At 40.8% G+C, this 21902-nt stretch overlaps 1 protein-coding gene across 2 annotated transcripts; it reads right to left on the reverse strand.

Annotated features, from left to right (window-relative positions):
* Positions 1–1638: 1638 nt before the first annotated feature.
* Positions 1639–20988, reverse strand: GDE1 (glycerophosphodiester phosphodiesterase 1). Of its 2 annotated transcripts, XM_079719789.1 has the most exons (6): positions 20672–20988; positions 13710–13885; positions 11647–11752; positions 8501–8593; positions 3929–4140; positions 1639–2652 (listed from the first exon to the last, which is right to left on the reverse strand). In XM_079719789.1, exons 1-6 carry the CDS (start codon positions 20930–20932, stop codon positions 2505–2507), a joined length of 996 nt encoding a protein of 331 aa, XP_079575915.1. In that variant the 5' UTR covers positions 20933–20988; the 3' UTR covers positions 1639–2504. The 2 variants fall into 2 exon arrangements, with proteins under 2 accessions (XP_079575915.1, XP_079575916.1); XM_079719790.1 differs by lacking the exon at positions 8501–8593.
* Between the last annotated feature and the right edge of the window lie 914 nt (positions 20989–21902).

A 21902-nucleotide genomic window follows, 5' to 3' on the forward strand; every position in this document is an offset into this window, starting at 1 on the left:
CTTAACTTCCTTGGGCTTTGGTTTTCTTCACTGTAAAATGGGATTATAATGGTACCTTGACCTCATGGTGTTGTAGCAGAGTAAACACATAGAAAGCATTTGAAACAGTGTCCAGTACATGGTAGGCAGCCCATAAATCTTAGTTATTAACAAGCATTTTACATGCACTCTTTCCTTTAATCACAACTACCCCTGCCGTGGTACTAATACTGCCCCTATTTTAGAGATGAATTCAAGACACTAGCTATATGACTTGCCCAAGGTCATATAGCTAGAGATTAGGAATTCAGATTTAACTTTTTCTGATGTCAAATCCTGTTGTTGGGACTTCCCTGGTGGCGCAGTGGTTAAGAATCCTCCTGCCAATGCAGGGGACACGGGTTCAAGCCCTGGTCCGGGAAGATCCCACATGCCGTGGAACAACTAAGCCCGTGTGCCACAACTACTGAGCCTGCACTCTAGAGCCCGCGAGCCACAACTACTGAGCCTGTGTGCTGCAACTACTGAAATCCGTGCTCCACAACAAGAGAAGCCGCCACAATGAGAAGCCTGCGCACTGCAACGAAGAGTAGCCGAGTAGCCCCAGCTCACCACAACTAGGGAAAGCCCGCGCGCAGCAAAGAAGACCCAATGCAGCCAAAAAAAAAAAAAAATCCTGTTTTTAACCCCTTTACTAAACCTTCCAAGTAAGTAATTAACACCTTCTTTCTTCATCTGAATTCTCCATTCTTCAAGGCCCACGACCACCTTAGCATAGGATCTCAATCCTTAATTGGGCCTGGCTGAGTCAAGTGCAATACGGATTTGGGACAAAGGTCAAGAGACAGAGAACTTCTGGCTCTCAAAAGGTCTTCACGCCACAGAAGGGATGTTGTGAACTCTGTGCTGCCCCCGAGAGAATTTCTTCCCTGTCAGTTGCTGTATAGCCTCTGCAGGTAAGCCAAAGGGGGAATTCAGTCCTCAGATGTTTTCTTTGGTCCCTTTCTCTTCCTCTTGTCACTCTAGTCATAACGTGGCATGGAAGTCATGCAGTTTAGATATCTGTTCCATTCACTGAATCTCTGTTCTGCTGTTAATTTTAAAATTCAAGAAAATTCATTTGTAAACATCCCAAGCCTCATTTATTGTCCTCCTGCCAACACCAACTATAGCAAAAATCAGTCTGCTTCTCACCACCATCCAGCTGTGTGGGCTGGTGACCGAGCTCGGTGACCCATGAGGATTCAGGAGGGAAATCATGACTAAGCTGTGGGCCTGTGATAAGGCCAGATAGGGCTGAATGGTGGGGGTGCGGGGCAGCTAGAGGAGACAGCGAGCTTTGCAATTTTCTGAAGACTCAACTTCATTTTAAATGATGCCACTTAAGTTCACAATAAGACCCCTGGAAGCTCACATGGGAAAGAGCAGAGCTGGGAATCAAGGGCTCTACGTTATAAAGGCAGACAAGCTGAGTGGTTCTCTGAACCGACTGACCTGGACTTGAATACCAATTACACCAAGGAAGTTGAGACCTTGGGTAAGTGACTTTAACCTTGCAGCACCTCGGTTTCCTTATCAGTAAAAAGAGATTAATATCTCTGTAAGATTTTTGTGAGGGTTAATTAAAATAATGCATAAATAAACCACTGAAGTTCCTGGTAAATAGTAAACAAGAAATTTTATCATGAGATCAGGATCTATGTCACAGCTGTCATTTCTGGGAAGACCCTTCCCTTCCACAGATTTTAATTTTCTCATTTGTAAAATGAGGCTAAGCCTAGATGTTCCCGGAAGTTTCTTCCAGTTCTAACTGTCTGTGATCATCTGCTGCAGAGCAGCTTGAAAGGCTACAACTCTGCCCCCTAGTGGTCTGTAGCTCTTATTTCTAGATACCATAAACAATCCCTCAGACTGATAGCAAGACCTCCTTACCATTTTCTTTGCTTCACACCAACGTCTCACCAGGGGCCCTGGCCACTGGATTGGAAACAGCAGCTCCCTTAAATTCTTTATGTCTTAAGATATGATGCTTGGTACATGGTTTTCCCTTAGTGCTCCTTTTAATGATTTTATTAGTATGGTCACAAGTTTGATGTCTACAGTACATTGATAACATAGCTGGATGCAAATATTTTAAATAAGTAAAATTCTGTAAGTGGGTCAGGTTTTAAAACGTCAACTCTGAGTGGTCGTGCATTTCCCGTGCATTTGCATCTGCACCCCCAAATTGCACAATTCAATCTGTGCTTATCTTCACTGGGTTTCAGTGTGTGCCTCAGCTAGGTCGGGGCAGGAGTGTTGTGCCTTTTTGCACACCCAGACTTTCAAGAGCATCGGTTTTGAACTCAGGCATTCCATGGAGCATGGGAGCAACACTGGGTTTTGCTTTGGTTCAGGTAAATACCCAGTTACCAGCTAGTACTTGTGTGAGCCACCTGATCCCCCAGGGGCTTGGGTATATTGATATTCCTCCATGAGGCCAGCAGGCAGTTTCTGTACCTGTGTTTCCTCCCTGGGGGAAAAGTCTAGAAGTGAGGTGTGCAGTCTTCCAACATGCTGTCCGTGATGTAGCTGGAACCAAGATGGGATTCATAGTAACTTTTTTCATCAAAAGTATTAACAGTCCAAGCAACAACCTGAATGCCTTTAGCTGACCACTTCTTCAAGTAGTCCCTGGAGAAAGAGGAAAAACCAACCTTGTTAGAATAATGCCAATTGTCTCAGGAATCTACAATGGTCCCTAAATATGGTGTTCGCTGAGTACTAACAGCTCCCAGAAGGAGCCTCTTAACTGGCCTCCGCACTGCAGCCAGAGGGTGTTCTAAACCAAGCATAAGCACCTCCTCCACGCCACTGCGGCTTTCAACGCTTCAGCCACTTGCTGAAGACCCCCCCCCACCCCGAACCCCTACCGGAGGCTGTACCTAGCCTAGTCCCACCTGTCTCTTTGGCCTCATCTTACACCACACTCCCCTCTTTTCTTTTCTGTGCTGTACTGTGTGTGTACTGATTTTTCCTGCAGTTTCTTGAAAGAACCAGTCTCCTTCCTGCCACAGCACTTTTGCACGTGTCTTCCCCTCTGACTTGGACCTCCACCCCCAATCCCCTCATTTCCTACACACCCTTCAGATCTTAGCTCAGCTGTTACTTCCTTCGGGATGTTTTCCCTGACTCCCTTGACTAGGACAAATTAAACAGCGTATGTGCACTGTTCTCTCTTACACAGCATTTATCTTAGCTCTAATTTTATGTTTATTGGATCTTTATTTGATTAGCATCTATCTCTTCCACTTGACTATAAACTACATGAGGGCAGACTGTGGCTTTCTTTCTTTACCACAGCATTTTCAGCTTCTTAATACAGTACCTTGCAATACTGCAGGCGTACAACAAATATTGAACTGAATGCACACATGCCTGAAATAATATGAAACTTACAACTGTAACCACCTGAAATACACAGCTATAAAATTGCCAAAATAAATATTCAGAGATTGCTAGCAGGTTAGGGAATGGAAAGTTTCCTGGGAGCAATGGATTAGAGCCTGTAATATACAGGGGAGCAGGAGGAAAGTTGGGATAGATGAGGTAGGTGCCCACAAGACATCTTCATTGTGGTTCTGCCCTGGATCCTATGTTGGTTTTTAAAGGGAGCCAATCACAACAAAATACAATCTCTCTGTCTCTGTCTCTGTTGTCATAGTTTGGCACGTTTATTTTTTCTTTAAAATGCATTAAAACCCAAGAATATTTGATCAACTTGTTTTGGAAACAGTGAAATATGCCTAAACTCTTCCCACCTAAGAAGCTAGTGGCATTTCAACTTAATAAAGGCATGGTGGGCTTCATGGGTGGGAACCAATCCAGGTGTCCACTGTTAATCCTCCCTTTTCAAGAAGAACATTCAGGAAATGTATCAGGAGAAGATAAAAAAAATCTTCCAACTTACGGAGATACAAAATCCTTTTGTATGAGGAAAGCTGAAATTCCACACAAGTACCACAAGATATTATGCATACTCCAATCGAGCAAAATGTCCAATGCCACAAACATGGACTGTTTCCACAAAGTATCAAAGCGTGGTTTCCCATCTCCTGTATGGCTAAGGCTCCAAGGTCTGTGAATTAAAGCTGTTACTACATTCTGATCTGCTTGTCTCATCTGAAAGGAATTTTGGAAAATAAAGCAATTATCATATCTTAAGGCCAATACTTCTCATTTGTTCGTTAGATTTAGCCAATGTACTCAGTCTGTACAAGGAGGTATGCTGCCCCCCATGTCTACTAAATAAATACTCCATCATAAACCCTTTGAGAAAATAATGTGTTGAATGTAAAGCATTTAATATATAGTATAAATGAGAACACTTCCTCCACAATCCTAAAAGAACTGCAATACTATCTTTAAAATGAGAACATTATAACCTCAGGGTCAAATTTTAATAATGTCACAAAGAGTAACTTTCAATTGGATATTGATTTAAATTATGGCCAGAGATAATTAGAACACAGTGAAGATGGAACCATGATCATTTCAAGATGGGCTGGTTAGTTTTTGATCCTTTTTAGAGAAAATGGCTGAAAAAAAGTTGTGGGGGGCAGGGAAATGGGGTGAGAAGGGAGAGAAGTGGGGGCAGGGACGAGGACAGAGCAAAGGACAAATGGGGGATATGGATTGAATTCTCTTAGTCTGTGCTCTATGGTCCTCTGGAAAAGGTATCACACATTTTAAAGGCCTGGTCAAGGAAGTTTGGGAAACACTGATCCAAATGTCTAGAAGCCCTAGGACACTATTCATCTCAATGACAGTTTATATCCCAGTAGGCTCCACCCTTACTCCAAAATTTTAAATACATGCTGTGTTGGTCACTGTTGAAGAACCAACTCATTATTTTGGAAACTGGTAAATAAAGGACAGGATTAAGCATTTATTTGCCTATTGGGTAGCTAAATAGTAGATGAGAGATCCTCTTTATAGAAGTATTCCATCTAGGTAATACATGAACAAGAAATGATAGACTTAAAATAGTGACACTTTAAAACCCCTAGTAGGGACTTCCCTGGTGGTCCAGTGGCTAAGACTCCACATTCCCAATGCAGGGGGCCCGGGTTTGATCCCTGGTCAGGGAACTCAATCCCATGTGCCGCAACTAAAGATCCCGTGTGCTGCAACTAAGACCCGGTGCAGCCAAATAAATAAATAGATAAATAAATAAATAAATAAATATTAAAAATAAAAATAAAACCCCTAGTAAATTGCCAGAGCCGGCCACTGGCATCAATAACAGCTGCTGACAACATGACGAGACAACCCGACATTATGCGCCCCCTGATGGAAGAAGACCCTTGCCTAAGAAATTATCTTGCCAAGAATAATTGAACCTAATCTGATCAAGCCTTCAGCTCTCACTACCAATTTATAGGAAATATACAGAGGAGATGAATGTGTTAAATTGTACCATGGCATAATTAGCAAAATCCAGACTTTGTTAAATAAACTCTACAAAACAACCTGATTTCTTCAATAAATACATGACGGGGGCTTCCCTGGTGGCGCAGTGGTTGAGAGTCCGCCTGCCGATGCAGGGGACACGGGTTCGTGCCCCGGTCTGGGAGGATCCCACATGCCGCGGAGCGGCTTGGCCCATGAGCCATGGCCATTGGGCCTGCGTGTCCGGAGCCTGTGCTCCGCAACGGGAGAGGCCACAACAGTGAGAGGCCCACATACCGCAAAAAAAAAAAAAAAAAAAAAAAAAAAAAAAAAAAAAAAAAAAAAAAAAAAAAAAAAATAAATACATGACAAGGGGGATTTTTACACTGGATATTTGATGATCTTAAGGACTTCTTGTTAGTGGTTTTAGATGGGATAATGGTACTGTGGTTATGTTAAAAAAAAAGAATCACTTTTTAAAGATACTTAATGTAATTTTCATGGATAAAATGATATGATATCTGGAATCTGCTTCAAAATAACCCTGGGGAGGAGGCGGAGTCAAGATGGCGGTGTGGGAAGACACAGAGTTAGCTTCTCCCCACAACAAGGGTGCCTGCCGGCTGCTGGTGGGGAACTCTGACGCCCAAGGAGACGGAAGGAACCCCAAAGTGAACCGGTAGGATGTAGGGGGACTGAGAGGGGAGGAGAAGTGGAGGCCAGACAGGATCTGCGCCCCTGAGGCTGGGGAGATCAGGAGAGGTAGGCAGGAGGGGCCTTCCAGGAGGAGGGGAGAGTAGCAGAGGGTGATCGAGCAGCGGAGGGTGTAACACCCCACTTACACCAATGGACAGATCATCCAAACGGAAAATAAATAAGGAAACACAAACTTTAAATGAAACAATAGACCAGATAGATCTAATTGATATTTATAGAACATTCCACCCAAAAGTGGCAGAATACACTTTCTTCTCAAGTGCACATGGAACATTCTCCAGGATAGATCACATATTGGGTCATAAATCAAGCCTTGGAAAATTTAAGAAAATTGAAATCATATCAAGCATCTTTTCTGACCACAACGTTATGAGATTGGAAATCAATTACAGGAAAAAAACTGTAAAAAACACAAATACATGGAGGCTAAACAGTATACTACTAAATAACCAAGAGATCACTGAAGAAATCAAAGAGGAAATAAAAAGATACATAGAAACAAATGACAATGAAAACATGATGACCCAAAACCTATGGGAGGCAGCAAAAGCAGTTGTAAGAGGGAAGTTTATAGCAATTTAATCTCACTTCAAGAAAAAAGAAAAATCTCAAATAAACAATCTAACCCTACACTTAAAACAACTAGAGAAAGAAGAACAAAGAAAACCCAAAGTCAGTAGAAGGAAAGAAATCATAAAGATCAGAGCAGAAATAAATGAAATAGAAATGAAGAAAACAATAGCAAAGATCAATAAAACTAAGAGCTTGTTCTTTGAGAAGATAAACAAGATGGATAAACCCTTAGCCAGACTCATCAAGAAAAAAAGTGAGAGGATGCAAATCAATAAATCAATAAATCTCTCATTACTGAGAGATTTCTCATATACCCTGAGAAAACCATAATTTTAAAAGAGTCATGTACCACAATGTTCATTGCAGCACTGTTTACAATAGCCAGAACATGGAACCAACCTAAATGTCCATCGACAGATGAATGGATAAAGAAGATGTGGCACATATATACAATGGAATATTACTCAGCCATAAAAAAGAAATGCAATTGAGTTATTTGTAGTGAGGTGGATGGACCTAGGGTCTGTCATACAGAGTGAATAAATCAGAAAGAGAAAAACAAATACCGTATGCCAATGCACATAAATGGAATTAAAAAAAAAAAGGTACTGATGAACCTAGTTGCAGGGCAGGAATAAAGAGGTAGACGTAGAGAACGGACTTGAGGACATGGGGTGGGAGGGCAAAGCTGGGGTGAAGTGAGAGTAGCATTGACATATATACCCTACCGAATGTAAAATAGTTGGCTGGTGGGAAGCAGCAGCATAGCACAGGGAGATTGCCTTGGTGTTTTGAGATGACCTAGAGGGGTGGGATAGGGAGGATGGGAGGGAGGCTCAAGAGGGAGGGGATATGGGGACATGTGTATGCATATGGCTGATTCGCTTTGTTGTGCAACAGAAACTAACATAGTATTGTGAAGCAATTATACTCCAATAAAGATCTACTAAAAAAAAATAACTCTGGGGATAAATGGGGTTATGGATGAAACAAGCTGGATTATGGTTAAAGGAGGGCTTGCTGTAGTATCTATGTATTTGCATATTTCAAATCATGCATATTTTAAATTATAAGACTTATTTTTTAAAAAGGTATATTCTGCTGTTACTTAGTGAGACACAGAAATATATAATTAATTCTGTTCTGAGAATGTTCCCAAAGTAATCTGAATGAGCCTATAAACAACATGAAAGAAGGAGCTAAAAAGGAATCATGGTATTTTAAAACGGCGTACGAGTACTTTCCCCTTCCTGAATTTTTGTTAATTTAAAAGAGGAGTCTCGGGCTTCCCTGGTGGCACGGTGGTTGGGAGTCCGCCTGCCAATGCAGGGGACGCAGGTTCGTGCCCCGGTCCGGGAGGGTCCCGCATGCCATGGAGCGGCTGGGCCCGTGGGCCATGGCCGCTGAGCCTGCGTGTCCGGATCCTGTGCTCCGCAATGGGAGAGGCCACAGCGGTGAGAGGCTCGCGTACCGCAAAAAAAAAAAAAAAAAAAAAAGAGGAGTCTCTTCACAGATGTAGAGAACAAACGTATGGACACCAAGGGGGGAAAGGGGGCGGGGTGGGTGGTGGTGGTGGTGGGATGAATTGGGAGACTGGGATTGACACCTATACACTAATATGTATAAAATAGATAACTAATAAGAACCAGCTGTATAAAAAATAATAAAATTCAAAAAAAGAGAAGTTTCTTAATCGATTCAGTTCAGTTTAACTGGCATCTATCTTATGCTTATTTAGCCCATTGCTATTATTACCACCAACTAACATAATATTATATACAACAAAAATCCAGAATTTTACCTTATAGATAACCTCTGGCAAGAAAGAGCAGACAATACTATTATTGTATAGTTGAGGAAACTCCATATATACTTTCTTTAGAGCATCAGTAGCCTGTAAAAGAGATTCATGTATTTAAAATCTATTAAAATGTAGTCCCAACCAGTAACTACTATACATAAGTACAACTCTATTAAGTAAATCAGAAGTTTACTAATATATGGGGATGTTCAAAGGAGTATTGGTAGGTTGCATTATCCACTAGGATGCATTTTAAACTCACATCAGCAGATAAGGAAGAAGCTGGGGTACTGCTGCTTTACTATTTTGTTGAGAGGCTCACCTCCTTTTGTCATACTTTGGAAAAGTATGGCAGACTACAGGCCAGTGGAGGTTGGAAGCAAAATTTTAAAATCTTTTCCTTATACTCTAGTTTAGCCACTAGGATAGGTCCTTTTATACCCACAACTCTATCTCCCTCTGCCTTTCCTAGCTGAAGTGGGAGTCAACCAGTCTGCAAACTAGAAAGGGTAGATTTTCTCAGTCTAGGCGACTAAGAGGAAACGTCATCCATCATCAAAACGGAGGGAGAAGCAATGGGACAAGTGAGAAACTGGGAAGAGTCTCCCAACTCTTCCCAAGAAGAGCAGAAGTTTCTTTTTGCAGTGGACCAGCTACCAAATGAAGAAGAAGTGATAGAATTAAAATACTGATATTTTGTAACCGCTAGTGAATTAACAGATTTGGCCACTGAGCAACAGTAGCAGCTAACAACAGAGATGACCAGAGGTTAGGTGGAATGTAATGTTGCTACATCATAATTCTTGAAATACCCCTAATTTTTGGAAAGTCACACATAACCTATACCCAAATATAAGCAACTAAACGCATTCCCCAAAATAAAAAAGAACATAGAAATTATTCATGTCATGCTTCCCTTCACTAATATCACAGAGTGTGAGCTATAGAGCCGAAGTCGTTTTCTTGCTGTGAACTAACATGCACCATGTGTGATGCTTCATTTACATTCTTCATCTGATTCTCACAACAACCCTATGTGGTCATTTCTTACATTGTTCCCATTTTGCCCATAAGGAAACAGAAGCTTTTCAAGGTTAAGGTTACACTGTAGTAGGTGAAAGTTTAATCACAATCTCCAAAGCCCGAGATCTTGGCTCCTGTACTCTATCGTCTCCAATTTAATGACAACACTTGTTCCTTTATACTCCCATTTTTAAAATTAATTGATTAATTAATTAATTATTTTGGCTGCACTGGGTTTTCGTTGCTGTGCACGGGCTTTCTCTAGTTGCGGCAAGTGGGAGCTACTCTTCATTGCAGTGCATGGGCTTCTCACAGCGGTGGCTTCTCTTTGTTGCAGAGCATGGGCTCTAGGCGTGCCGGCTTCAGTAGTTGTGGCATGCGGGCTCAGTAGTTGTGGCTCGCAGGCTCTAGAGTGCAGGCTCAGTAGTTGTGGTGCATGGGCTTAGTTGTTCCATGGCATGTGGGATCTTCTTAGACTAGAGCTCGAACCCGTGTCCCCTGATTGACAGGCGGATTCCTAACCACTGTGCAACCAGTTAAGTCCCTACGCTCCCATTTTGGTGAATTAGATCACTATGTTCTGCCCAATGCTGCCCAAACCAGCTGTGAGCACCCAACCAGAAAGCTCAAAGAGCTGGAAAAAAAAAATTTTTCTTCTCCTCCCTCACCCCTCTTTATTCTAAGAAAATAATCATGAAGGTCAGTACACCATGGGTGAAATGTAGGGCCTATCAGGGTTCCGAAACATGGGCCGTTATCATCAATAAAACCCGAGGTGCTCATTAAAAATCTTGTTCCTTGACCCCATGACCCTGGCCATTTTTAAGATTTAATCTCTGGGTGGAATCTGGATTTTTAATATGTATTCCTGGTGATTCTGATGCAGACTGACTGGAAAACCCAGACATATAGAACCATCACTTTACCAGAATAATAAATTAGCCAGAGCACCATTCTCCTCTTTCTTCAAAAATGGGAGTTTATTGTACTTAAGTTAGAGGCTCATATTTCAGGTTTTAACAACTGGTTTCAACAATATCCTGGGCTAATTAAAAAAAAAAGTTGGGGGCTTCCCTGGTGGCACAGTGGTTGAGAGTCCGCCTGCCGATGCAGGGGACACGGGTTCGTGCCCCGGTCCGGGAGGATCCCACATGCCGCGGAGCGGCTGGGCCCGTGAGCCATGGCCGCTGAGCCTGCACGTCCGGAGCCTGTGCTCCGCAACGGGAGAGGCCACAACAATGAGAGGCCTGCGTACCACCAAAAAAAAAAAAAAAAAAAACTGAAATAAAAAAAAAGTTGGTATCATCAGAACTCTCCATCAGTAGATGGCCATTACTGATTATAATTATTGCTGGGGGAAAATACCCAAGTTGTACAACTACATTTGTACTTGAAAGATGTATTTGTACTTGAAAAGCTGGTTATGAGAACAAATGTAATCTGAACCATATTTTACCACTGATTTCCACTGCAATAATGTGTTTTTATGAGTAAAAGTATGTATTCTAAAATTTAAGCAAAATTTTATTTAAGAATGTAATACATATTTTAAGAAATTATAATAAATAAAAGTATAACTACTCAAGTCATAGAATAACAAAACTATACGTAAGGGATAGAAATCATACGAAAGGCATAAATCCTTGTAGAAGACAAATATCCTCTTAACTATCAGAAGCTTTAAATATAGGAGTTTTCTTTAAATTCAGTCCAGAGTTGTCTAAGACTCTTATCAGCCAGATGTAACTGGTCTTGTGTCCAACTCCTGGAGCCTTTTTTATGAGGTTACTTAAGTGTTCTGTTCAAGAAGTGCCTCTTTACTGTTCATTTAATATCTTTTGTAAATGTTTCATGCAAATAAAAGAAACCTGACTCTTCTATTTTGTGCTAGTTGTCAAATATTGGGGATTGTTAAATGGTTCCATCAAAGGTTAGAAGGTTAACCATAATTTACTGTTTCCTTGAAGATGTGGATTTTTGCACTGTAAACTTCCATTAAGCAAATATAATTTGTAAAAATAATTTAAGAATATAAAAAATAAAGTATATAGTTAATTTTGGAACAAACTAGCACTTAAATAAAGCTGTCTTTTCCAAAGTGCAGTCTATGGTATAAACTGTACCATATTTGCATGGCCTTTGACATCAAAGAAGATTGTGAGGTTACGGTTTAGGCACTCTGCAACAGCTTCGCTCAGGGTAGGAATCTTTTCATCAGGGAAATCATTCCTATAAGAGAGGGAAAAGGAATAGTACATTGTAGGAACAAGGAAAAGATAAAAGTTTAGTGAAACAGACATTTGAAAAATGTCTCCCAACCAAAGGAAAAGAGTGTTTTCCCCAACTTCCTTTCTCCAAGCATACCAAAGTCCAAGGATAATATGTTTATTTTAATATTTAAAATATTTAAAATATTTAAATATAAATATAAAATATAAAAAATAAAATATAAAAATATTTAAAATATTTAATTAAACCAAATTAAAGATATTCTTGGCCACAGAACAGCAACAACAAAAATCATTTATTTTTTAGGCAGTCACTTGATTTACAATATAATTAGTAACTCTACTCACTAAAGGGCAGAGTATATGCAATTAGTAACTCTACTCACTAAAGGGCAGAGTATATGCCATCTTTGGAGAACTCAGAGACTTAAGATTGTACTTTCCCTAATAAAACCTTATGCAGGAGAAATTCCTAGCTATATATACATCTGTTAACTGTATGGTTGTGCATTTAAGTGAAACTGGTTAAAATAAATAATTTTCTAATACATAAGTTTCTGAAAAAGAAAAGGAAAGTTAAGTGCCTGACACATAAGAAATCAGCTTTTCTCAAATAACAAAATTTCACTCTACATGATTTAACTTATGCTAATTCAACGGTATTAATTCAACTGTAAGATACTGGTTTTTAAAAAAAGATAAAGATAAATAGTACAGCAAATTCTGCCAGCCACTCTATTCAGTGACTATTCCCTGGGAATCAGAGACATGAATTTGCTATTCCTCTGGCTAGTCTTAGTTGCCATGCTCCCCTCTCAGGATGAGCATTTTACCCCACTGACAGAAAGTTTTCCTTCTTTTCCAACAACATGGTCTCTAAACACAAGCCAATTATTTGGTATTTAAGCAAAGAAAATGCAACCTTTCAACTATGGAACAAAGACTGCTTGGGTTAAAGACATTAAGATGGTATATTGGCTCCAATACCATGCCTTCTTAAAGTATTTTAAGGGTGATGCTGACCCTAAGCATTTTTTGCATTAAGTGTTGACTCTGAATTTGACATCTTATTAGCTACAATGTCACTGTAATATTAAAACCAGCCTTCCCCTTGCCTACAGCTGAGCAATGAAATATCTGTAACAGCAGAGAGCAATTCCAGCAGCTTGGACTCAGAACCTTCAAGTGTTATCAATATTCTTTCTAAAGTATGACTTCCTTTGGCTGACTTTTAATTTCTTTCAGTTCCTAGGAAAATAAAGTCTGAATCATCTTTTAGGGAGGTCTACAGTTTAATCACTGGGTCAAATAAATTGACCAGAGAATTGATACGACATGAATTACAATAAGAACACATTTTTCGGTATTACAAAGACAAGAGGAGAGGGATTTAAATAACCACGTTCCAAAGTATATTACCCAGATACCAATTCCAAGGTGTCTACAGTTGTTAATGGTGGGAAGGGCGTGGGTTCTGTGGTCATATACATTTTAGAAACACTAAGTTAAAGGCAAGAATTGATTGACGTGAATTGTTTATCCCCAAGGGGAACATCTAAAGTATAGTGTTTGATCTTATTTGATCATAGAACCCTTTTCTTCTGGAACATCTTATACGATTAGCTCTGATATACATAAACACACACACACATACACACACCACACATACATATATAAATTTATATGACAGTACAAAGTAATTGTCACATTAGAGTATTGTCTTGAGAATAATTCTGAAGCCAAATTTGGCCTCAGTGGGAAAAGATAAAAAACATTCATGCCATATTTCTGTTGTTCCTGGCACCTGCCCATTACTTGGGAAACCTGTATACAGCTGAAAACAAAACACAGCAAAACAATGCTTCTGGAGCAGAAGATGTAATTAGAAGGTGCTAGCGTCTTTCTGTGATCTCCAACACAAGTTGAAAGATATGTTTAGGTGACAATACACCACTTACCTTAATCTGTGATTTGCTGCAGGATTAAGCTTCCTAATTTGTTCAAATGTCAAATCACACAATCGACCGGTGCCATCAGTTGTCCTATCTACTGTGCTATCATGCATTAAGACAGGAATCCCATCAGAAGTAAACTCAAGGTCCAACTCCACGCCTGTCGCTCCATTCTTAGCTGCCTTAACAAAAAAACCAACGATATTAATGTCAAGTGGCCACAGATGTCATTTTGCAATCTAAACACTAAAGATGACCAACAGGGCTGGCTAAGTAGACAGTTTCTCTTACTGATTCTATTCCCTTCCTATACCAAAGAGCAACCCAACCTATTTCTCTTTTTCATGGATGTTAACCTTACTTCAGTGTCCACACTTATGGATTCCTTAAAAACTTCAATTTCCCCACTTTTCTCACTCTCAGAGTGGCAGATGGGGAGACTTCTGGAATTTGTTTTCTCTGGTTACTTTAACTATACAGACCATTAATGGCTTACAATTACAAATATTTAGTCACATTTCACTGTTTACCTACACTCTCTTTGGTGCAGTATCTCTGATGATTCCCCTGTGTTTGTTGATTATTTGGATATTGCACTACCTTGGTATAAACAGGACGAGTCAGGTTTTTGCTGGTTTAATTCCATCCTCTAGAGCAGAAACACCAAGACTGCTTCTAGAGGACACTAGATTTTGTTTATGTGAGCAGCACTGGCTGTTGGCCAACAAGTTGGTAAGCCCGATAAGGCACACAAGAATTTATCTAAAAAGAGAACATGAACATAAAGTTTGAGGGGCCATGCTCCTCTGAGACACACTATCCAACATTTGCTTCCTTGGCTTCTTTGTCACAATGAAGACGTGAAACACTCATTATGATCAAGACTTTAAAGTTAAATTTTTTTAAAATTATGCAAACATACGTTGCAAACATACATAGTAGTATACAGGAAAAAAAAGACTTAACGGATGTTAACATTTTGCCATATTTGCTTCAATCTCTTGCTGCCCTAAAACAATAATAGCTATATTATTTATTGCCTTTTATATTTGTCAGGCACTATTCTAACTGCTTGAAATGTATTAACTCATTTGATCCTCACAACCCTTCAGGAGGTACTATTAACATGTTCATTTTCAGATGAGGAAACTGAGAGAGATTAAGAAACTTGCTCTGGGTTACACAAACTAGGATGTGGTAGAGGCTACACTCTTAACCACATGACTTTACTATCACACTACAGATACAGCTAAAATCCTCCCCCCTTCTTCTCCAGAGGCAACTGCCAAGTGGACATGCATAATTTCTATATCATTCCCTTACAGGTCTTTATATATTTACTACACATTAGGTACCCATAAACAACATACAGCACTGTACTAGTGCATAGTAAGCATTCAATAAACATTAGCCATTGTTGTTTTTAAACATGTTTTTAACTGTAAAATAGTCAAATTTATTAATTATGTCCTTTATAGGTGGAGATTTGTCTATCTTATTTAAATCCTTTCTTACCCTCACTTATAAACAACTATTTGCTTCTAGGCTTCAAAGTTTGATTTTCACATATATGACCAAGATTTCCCCCTCTAAAAATTCCAATTCCATCACTAACTGGCTATGTCATCTAATTACAAATATTACTCTAGCCTCCGTTTCATCATTTTTATGATGATGCTTCTTTAATGATCTTAAGAGTTGTGAGGATTTAGAAATAATGTATGTAAATCACCAAGCTTGGTGCCTGGCTCAGAGGTGGCACTCAATATAAGCTATTATGACTAGAAAAACACTTATGCCTCAGTGAAAAAGTCATTACATAAGATGTAATGCTTACATCTACACTGATTAAAAGGTACATCTTTTTATAAGATTAAAAGGTATATCTTGGGGGCTTCCCTGGTGGCACAGTGGTTGAGAGTCTGCCTGCTAATGCGGGGGACGCGGGTTCGAGCCCTGGTCTGGGAAGATCCCACATGCCGCGGAGCAACTAGGTCCGTGAGCCACAACAACTGAGCCTGCGCATCTGGAGCCTGTGCTCCGCAACAAGAGAGGCCGTGATAGTGAGAGGCCCGCGCACCGCGATGAAGAGTGGCCCCCGCTTGCCTCAACTAGAGAAAGCCCTTGCACAGAAACGAAGACCCAACACAGCCAAAAAAAAAAAAAGGTATATCTTTCCTAAGTTTAATAATGCACTGGTAAATCAACATGGGTTATATATTTTATAACATAAAACAAGATCACATTTCCAGTATTCACAGTGCATCTCTCTCACTGTAATACAAATGTTAACCTTATTCCTTGATGCTAGTAATTCGGTTCAATTATACCGCTAGGGCCATTGTTACTTGGCTACAAAACAAAAAATAACAATGGTGAGACACTGTATTTTAGCAAGAATACTAAAGGTAATGAGTTCATTTATTTGTCTTTTCTGTGTAGTTTATTAAGGCCCAAAACAAAAGTGCTATAAAAGCTCACCATACTAGAGCTTCTTAGACCAGATCTTCTAATGACTGCATTCAACTTTCTTTCCCAATACTTTTATGTAGAGGCAAAAAGATAAACCCCTGAATCTGATTCACATATTAGTATATACTTTATACTCTTATTTCAAGAAGTTTCTTATAATAGTATTTTTCTTCTAAACATACACACTTCACATAAACTAGTCTACATAAATACTGTAATTTATTAAAATTTTACTTAAGATGTTAGTTTGAAACTATACTAATAGTTTAGTAATAGAATAGTATAGTGTAGTATAGTTATAGAAGTCAGATCAATGATTGTCTTGGGGCAGAGGCAGGAGTAGGGGTTGACTCCAAAGAGAACACAAAGGAACATTCTAGGGTGATGGAAATGGATTGAGGTGGTGGCTACCCAGGTGTAAATATTTATCAAAACTCATCAAACTGTATACTGAAAATGTATCTTTTATTGTATGTAAATTATACTTTGACGAAGTTGATTTAAAAAGTGTCTCCTTTAATAAAGTCATTATACTTATATGGCTTTTGACATACTATCCACATACCATAAAATTCATCCATTTAAAGTATACAATTCAATGGTTTTCAGCATATTTGCAGTTGTGCAACCATCACTACAATCGCTTTCTGAACATCTTCATCACCCCAAAAAGAAACCCCATACCCATTAGCAGTCAGTCCCCACTTCTCTCTCCAACCCTCCCAGTCCCTGGCAACTACTAATCTACTTCTTTCTCTATGGTTTTGCCTATTCGAGACATTTTATTTAACAGAATTATATAATATTCAGTCTTCTGTGACAAGCTTCTTTTACTTAGCATGTTGTTTTCAAGGTTCATTCATGTTATAACATGTATGGGGCCTTCATTCATTTTTCTTGCTAAATAATATTCCATTGTGTGGCTATATCACATTTTATTTATCCTATCATCAGCTGATGGACATTTCTGTTGTTTCCACTTTTTGGCTATTATGAATAATGCTATGAACAATCCTGTTCAAGTTTTTGCATGATGCATGTTTTCAATTCTTTTGAGTATATACCTAGGAGTGAAATTGCTGCTTCAGATGGTAATTCTATATTTAACCTTTCTCTAAAAAAAGAATTAATTAATTAATTTTTGGCTGTGTTGGGTCCTCATTGCTGCACGTGGGCTTGCTCTAGTTGCGGCACACGGGCTTCTCATTGCGGTGGCTTCTCTTGTTGTGGAGCACGGGCTCTAGACGGGTGGGCTTCAGCAGTTGTGGCTCGCGGGCTCTAGAGCACAGGCTCAGTAGTTGTGGCACATGGGCTTAGTTGCTCCATGATCTTCCCAGACCAGGGCTCGAACCCGTGTCTCCTGCATTGGCAGGTGGATTCTTAACCACTGCGCCACCAGGGAAGTCCTATATTTAACCTTTTGAGGAACCACCAGACTAGTTTCCCACCATCAGTGTATGAAGGTTCCAACTGCTGCATAATCTTGCCAATACTTCTGTCTGTCTTTCTGATTATAGCTGTCCTAGTGGGTATGAAGTGGTATTTCACTGCGGTTTTGAATTGCATTTTTCTGATGGCTGATAATGTTGAGTATTTTTTCTGATGGGCTTATTGCCTATTTGTACATCACAATTCTTCCAAAAATATTTATCGAGTGTCTACTATGAATCAGGCACTGTTCTAAGCAGTGAGGAGAGAGTGGTGAGCAAGAAAGAAAAGGAACACGGATCTTACACTTTAGTGGGGAGAAACAGACTATACACATGTTACGTGTATTATGATAGTGATAAATGTTTGAAAAAGAAAATAGAGGGTAATGTGAAAGTTAAGGCTTGTGGGGGTCACTAGACAAGGCAATCAGGGAAGGCCTCTTTAAGAATATGACACTTGAACTGAGACCTTAGTGATAAAAGGGAGTCAACAATACAAAGATCCAGGGGAAGAGTTTTCTAAGTAGAAAAAATAGCAAATATAATACAAAGGCCCAAGGTAGGAAGGAGCCACAAAGTATTGATTGCCTACCCAGATCTATTCCCTTTCTTCTTCCCTGCTGGTAGAGAGCTGTTCTTTCCCCAGTGTTCAGCTTTCTCCTCTGCTGTAAGTGGACTATTCCCAACCCCTCCGTGTGCATCTGTCAGAGAGAGTGAGAGAGACTGACTGACTTCTGGGAAAGACTTATGGAAGAGGGAGTAGAGCCTTTTCTTGAGGCTGGATGCTGATATGTAAGGATGTGAGTCCTGGGGCTGCAATGGCCACCTGGCAACTACAATGAGGGCTAGTAAATATGCTGCAGGTGGCAGAGCAGATAGATCAGTAGAAACGGTGTCCTCCACAATCACAAATTGAAGAGCTAAATAAACCATCCTGGAAGTCACCTCTCCCACACACACCTCTTGCTATGTGAGACAGTCCCCTTATTGTTTGAAATATTGTAAGTTAGATTCTCTATTACATGAAGCCAAAAGCATCATTAACAAACACCCAAGGTGGTTTAAACAGAGAGAGTTGGGGCTTTGAGAAAGGTCCAAAATGGAAAGGTGTTTTGATTTTACCTAATTGCAATAGAAAAACCACTGGAGGGTTTTAAATATGGGCATGATATAATCTGAATTATACTTTTAAAGCTGCACTCTGGCCCCTCTGTGGAGTGGACTGTGGGTTTGATTTCATGCTTCTGTCACTGTTTATAATCGTGACTCTGTTTTTGGAATGCATTCGTTTCACCGCTCTCAAGTTTTTCCTTCTCCATCTATTCCATAATCTACCAGAAATTCTATCACTGTCAGAATGTCTTCCCTGACTTTTTACATAATAGAATGTTTAAGAATATAAATTATGAGCTGCAAACAAGCAAAGTGAAGAAGAACAGGACAAAAAAACAAACTTTGAAGGAAGTAAACTACATATTTCTTTTGAAGTCAAGAGGGAGGATGTGACCTTGTCTTCTGCAGCGAAATTCTGTCACGGCTAAAACGTTCATTGATAATGACCTTGTATTTGAACAAGCTAAATTACATCTCATTTCCTCTTAAAACCAGCAATCAGCTTGGCGCAATGTTATTTATCATAATTACATATATTAAAGACATGTTCAACCTAAACATACAAGACATGAATGGAGTTTAGCTATAATTCCCTTGCAACACAACAGGATATGACACACTATATGTATATGTGTATTTCGCATACATACTTTCTCATTTAATGTGAGGTAGCCTATTTCATTGAATCACAACCGATTAGGTGGATATTAACATTATTCCCACTTTACAGATGAGGAAACTTAAGGTCAGAGCTGGGACTAGAGTGAGGAGCGGTACCCTAGGGTGCCTTGCTTGCTACATCCTACCCGTGACTCTCACTGGGACACAGAGCGCTTAAGTAACTTGTTCATTACACAATACTGTCTGTCCCTAGCTGGACAAAGAAAGGACATTCAGTCCAAATTTTACATCCTGGAACATATTCTAATCAATGACAAAGAGCACTGGGACTTGGAATCAGAAGGCTGAATTCCAAAAGGAGCTGTGTGTGTTTGAGCCAGTTTTCCTAACCACTTACTGTTAAAATAATGTTTCAGAGAAATGAGAGGATCAGATATATTTCCACATATGCAAAAGTGCCTAGACAACTGCAAAGTTCTCTTATTATGCAAGCTGTTATTATGATGAAGTCCGGAGACTGCCAAGAGAGACTTGTGAAAAGGGGAGGCAGAAATTATCAGAAGTCCCGCTGCTAGTGTTGTCTGACCATGGGGAAAGGTGATAAGGAGATGATCTGGATAATTTGGAGGACAAGTAAAGACAGCCGCTGTGAAGGTGATCCATTTAGAATATGTTAGCTAACCACTGACCAAGGCTCTACTTAACCTGGCCACATTTCCTACTTCATTCACACACCAGCCTCTGTTTTGTCCCCTGAAGTCAGGCCGTATACTGTCTATTCTGTTACATGAGGATTCCAACATCATTCCCACCTCAGGCCCTTTGCACTTGCTGTTCCCTTTTCCTGGAGCACTTTTCCCCCAGATCCATGGCAGGCTCCTCATAATCCCGGTCTCAGTTCAAAGGTCACTTCTTCGGACACGATTTCTGTCTAAAATGACCCTCCTGACATTCCTTATTCGGTAACCCTATTTCTTCATTGCACTCTTCGCTTTCTTAAAGTACCTTATGTATGTGTTTATTTGTTTAAGACCTGTCTCCCCTACTCCAATGCAAACTCTGTGAAAGCAGGTACCCTTTCTGTCTTGTTCATGACCATCCTCAGTACCTGGCACATAGCAAATACGTTAAGTATTTGCAGTGTTCTATAAATACTTGAAGTCTGGAGATTTCCTGTAATTCAGAGGGATCGAGGGCCACTTCAATGTATTCCTTGTGGGCAAATGGGGAAGTGGTAAGGCTATCCTGAAAAGGCTGGGGAACCTTCGGAAGGCCAGGCAGAAGTCCAAGCTCCCAGGAGGCGCGCAGGGGCGGGAGGAGTGGAGAACTCACCTGCCGAATGGCCGCTAGCGTGTTCTCGGGCGCGTCGTGGCTGCCGCCGCGGTGGGCGATGGCGGAGACGCGGTCCCGGGGCTTGAGCACCTGCATGGCCCTGCGGGAGGGCACCGGCTCAAAGCTGAAGAGGCGCAGCAGGAGGTAGAGGCTGCCGGTGAAGAGGCAGGCATTGAAGGGACTGCGCGTCACCAGCAGCAGCATCATCATCAGGAAGGAGAAGGGGCCCATGAGGCCCCCCTGTTCCTCCCATAGCCACATGCCGGCGCCCGCACCGGCACGGACGGGAGTCCCGGTCCCGCCGGGCTCCGCAGACAGGAGACCAAGAAGCTACGACGACAGCCCAAAGCGCGGGCCGCAGCTGACACCCTTTGAGTGGACCAGCGCCGCACAATGGCGGCCGCGGCTACTTCCGTAGAAGGAGCCCGAGGTCCAGCCAATCAGGGCCGAGGATCTCCAGAGCTCGGGGCGTAGCAGCTGCCAAGGCAACGGAGGCTGGCCCGAGCTCAAGGCTGGCGTTCCAAAGTACGTTCCAAAGTTTTGCGTTATTCTGTGGTCCGGACTTCCACCGGGGCTTTCAAACTCTAGAAGCAAGGCGAGGGATATGACAGCAGTCTTAAGGTCGTAGGACTGGAAAGGATCTTAATGACTCCATTTTGCCGTCAAGGAAACTTTGAAGGGGCAGGACGCTTACACTATTTATTAATTCAATTCAAGGTATGCGAACAGCAGTCCGGATGCTCAGGACAACAGCAAGTGAAAAGGATCCCTGCTCTCATGGGGCTTACATCCTCGTGGGGCAAAATAATAGTGTTAGAGGGTACAGTTAACATTTATAGAGCACATAACCATGTTCCAGGTTCCGTGACTGCAACTGCTTTGTGTGTTATTCTCACAACAGGCTCGGTTGGGTATTACCTCAGGAAACTGAATTCAGTCGACTTTAGAAGGATTTTTTTCAGATTCTGAGGGAATGAAAGAACATAGCAAAGGAGGCATAATCGGATTATAAAGTTGGAAGGGATTTTAATAATGCCCTCATTTTATAGATGAAGAAACTGAGGCCAGGAGAAGTGAAAGGACTTGAGCGGAGTCCCTTCTAACCTTCTCCTCCTACTCAGGGCTAATGATGGGGCTTCTGTACAAGGCACTGCAAGAATTATCTCAGTTGTTCCTCGCAACCGACCTTGTGATAGGCACTTTTGAAAATCTTATTTTACATATGAAAAAA

This window comes from Hyperoodon ampullatus (assembly GCF_949752795.1).
Source record: "Hyperoodon ampullatus genome assembly, chromosome: 14".
NCBI classification, from domain to species: domain Eukaryota; kingdom Metazoa; phylum Chordata; class Mammalia; order Artiodactyla; family Ziphiidae; genus Hyperoodon; species Hyperoodon ampullatus.

Bases quoted from the DNA above. Each gene is read 5' to 3' on its own strand.
- GDE1 (XM_079719789.1), bottom strand. From the start codon at position 20,932: ATGTGGCTATGGGAGGAACAGGGGGGCCTCATGGGCCCCTTCTCCTTC. The intron at 8,594-11,646 runs GTACAGTTTATA...TCTCTTTTACAG, and splicing joins TCAAAGGCCATGCAAATATG to GCTACTGATGCTCTAAAGAA. The intron at 2,653-3,928 runs GTAAGTTGGAAG...CTCTTTCTCCAG, and splicing joins CAAAAGGATTTTGTATCTCC to GGACTACTTGAAGAAGTGGT.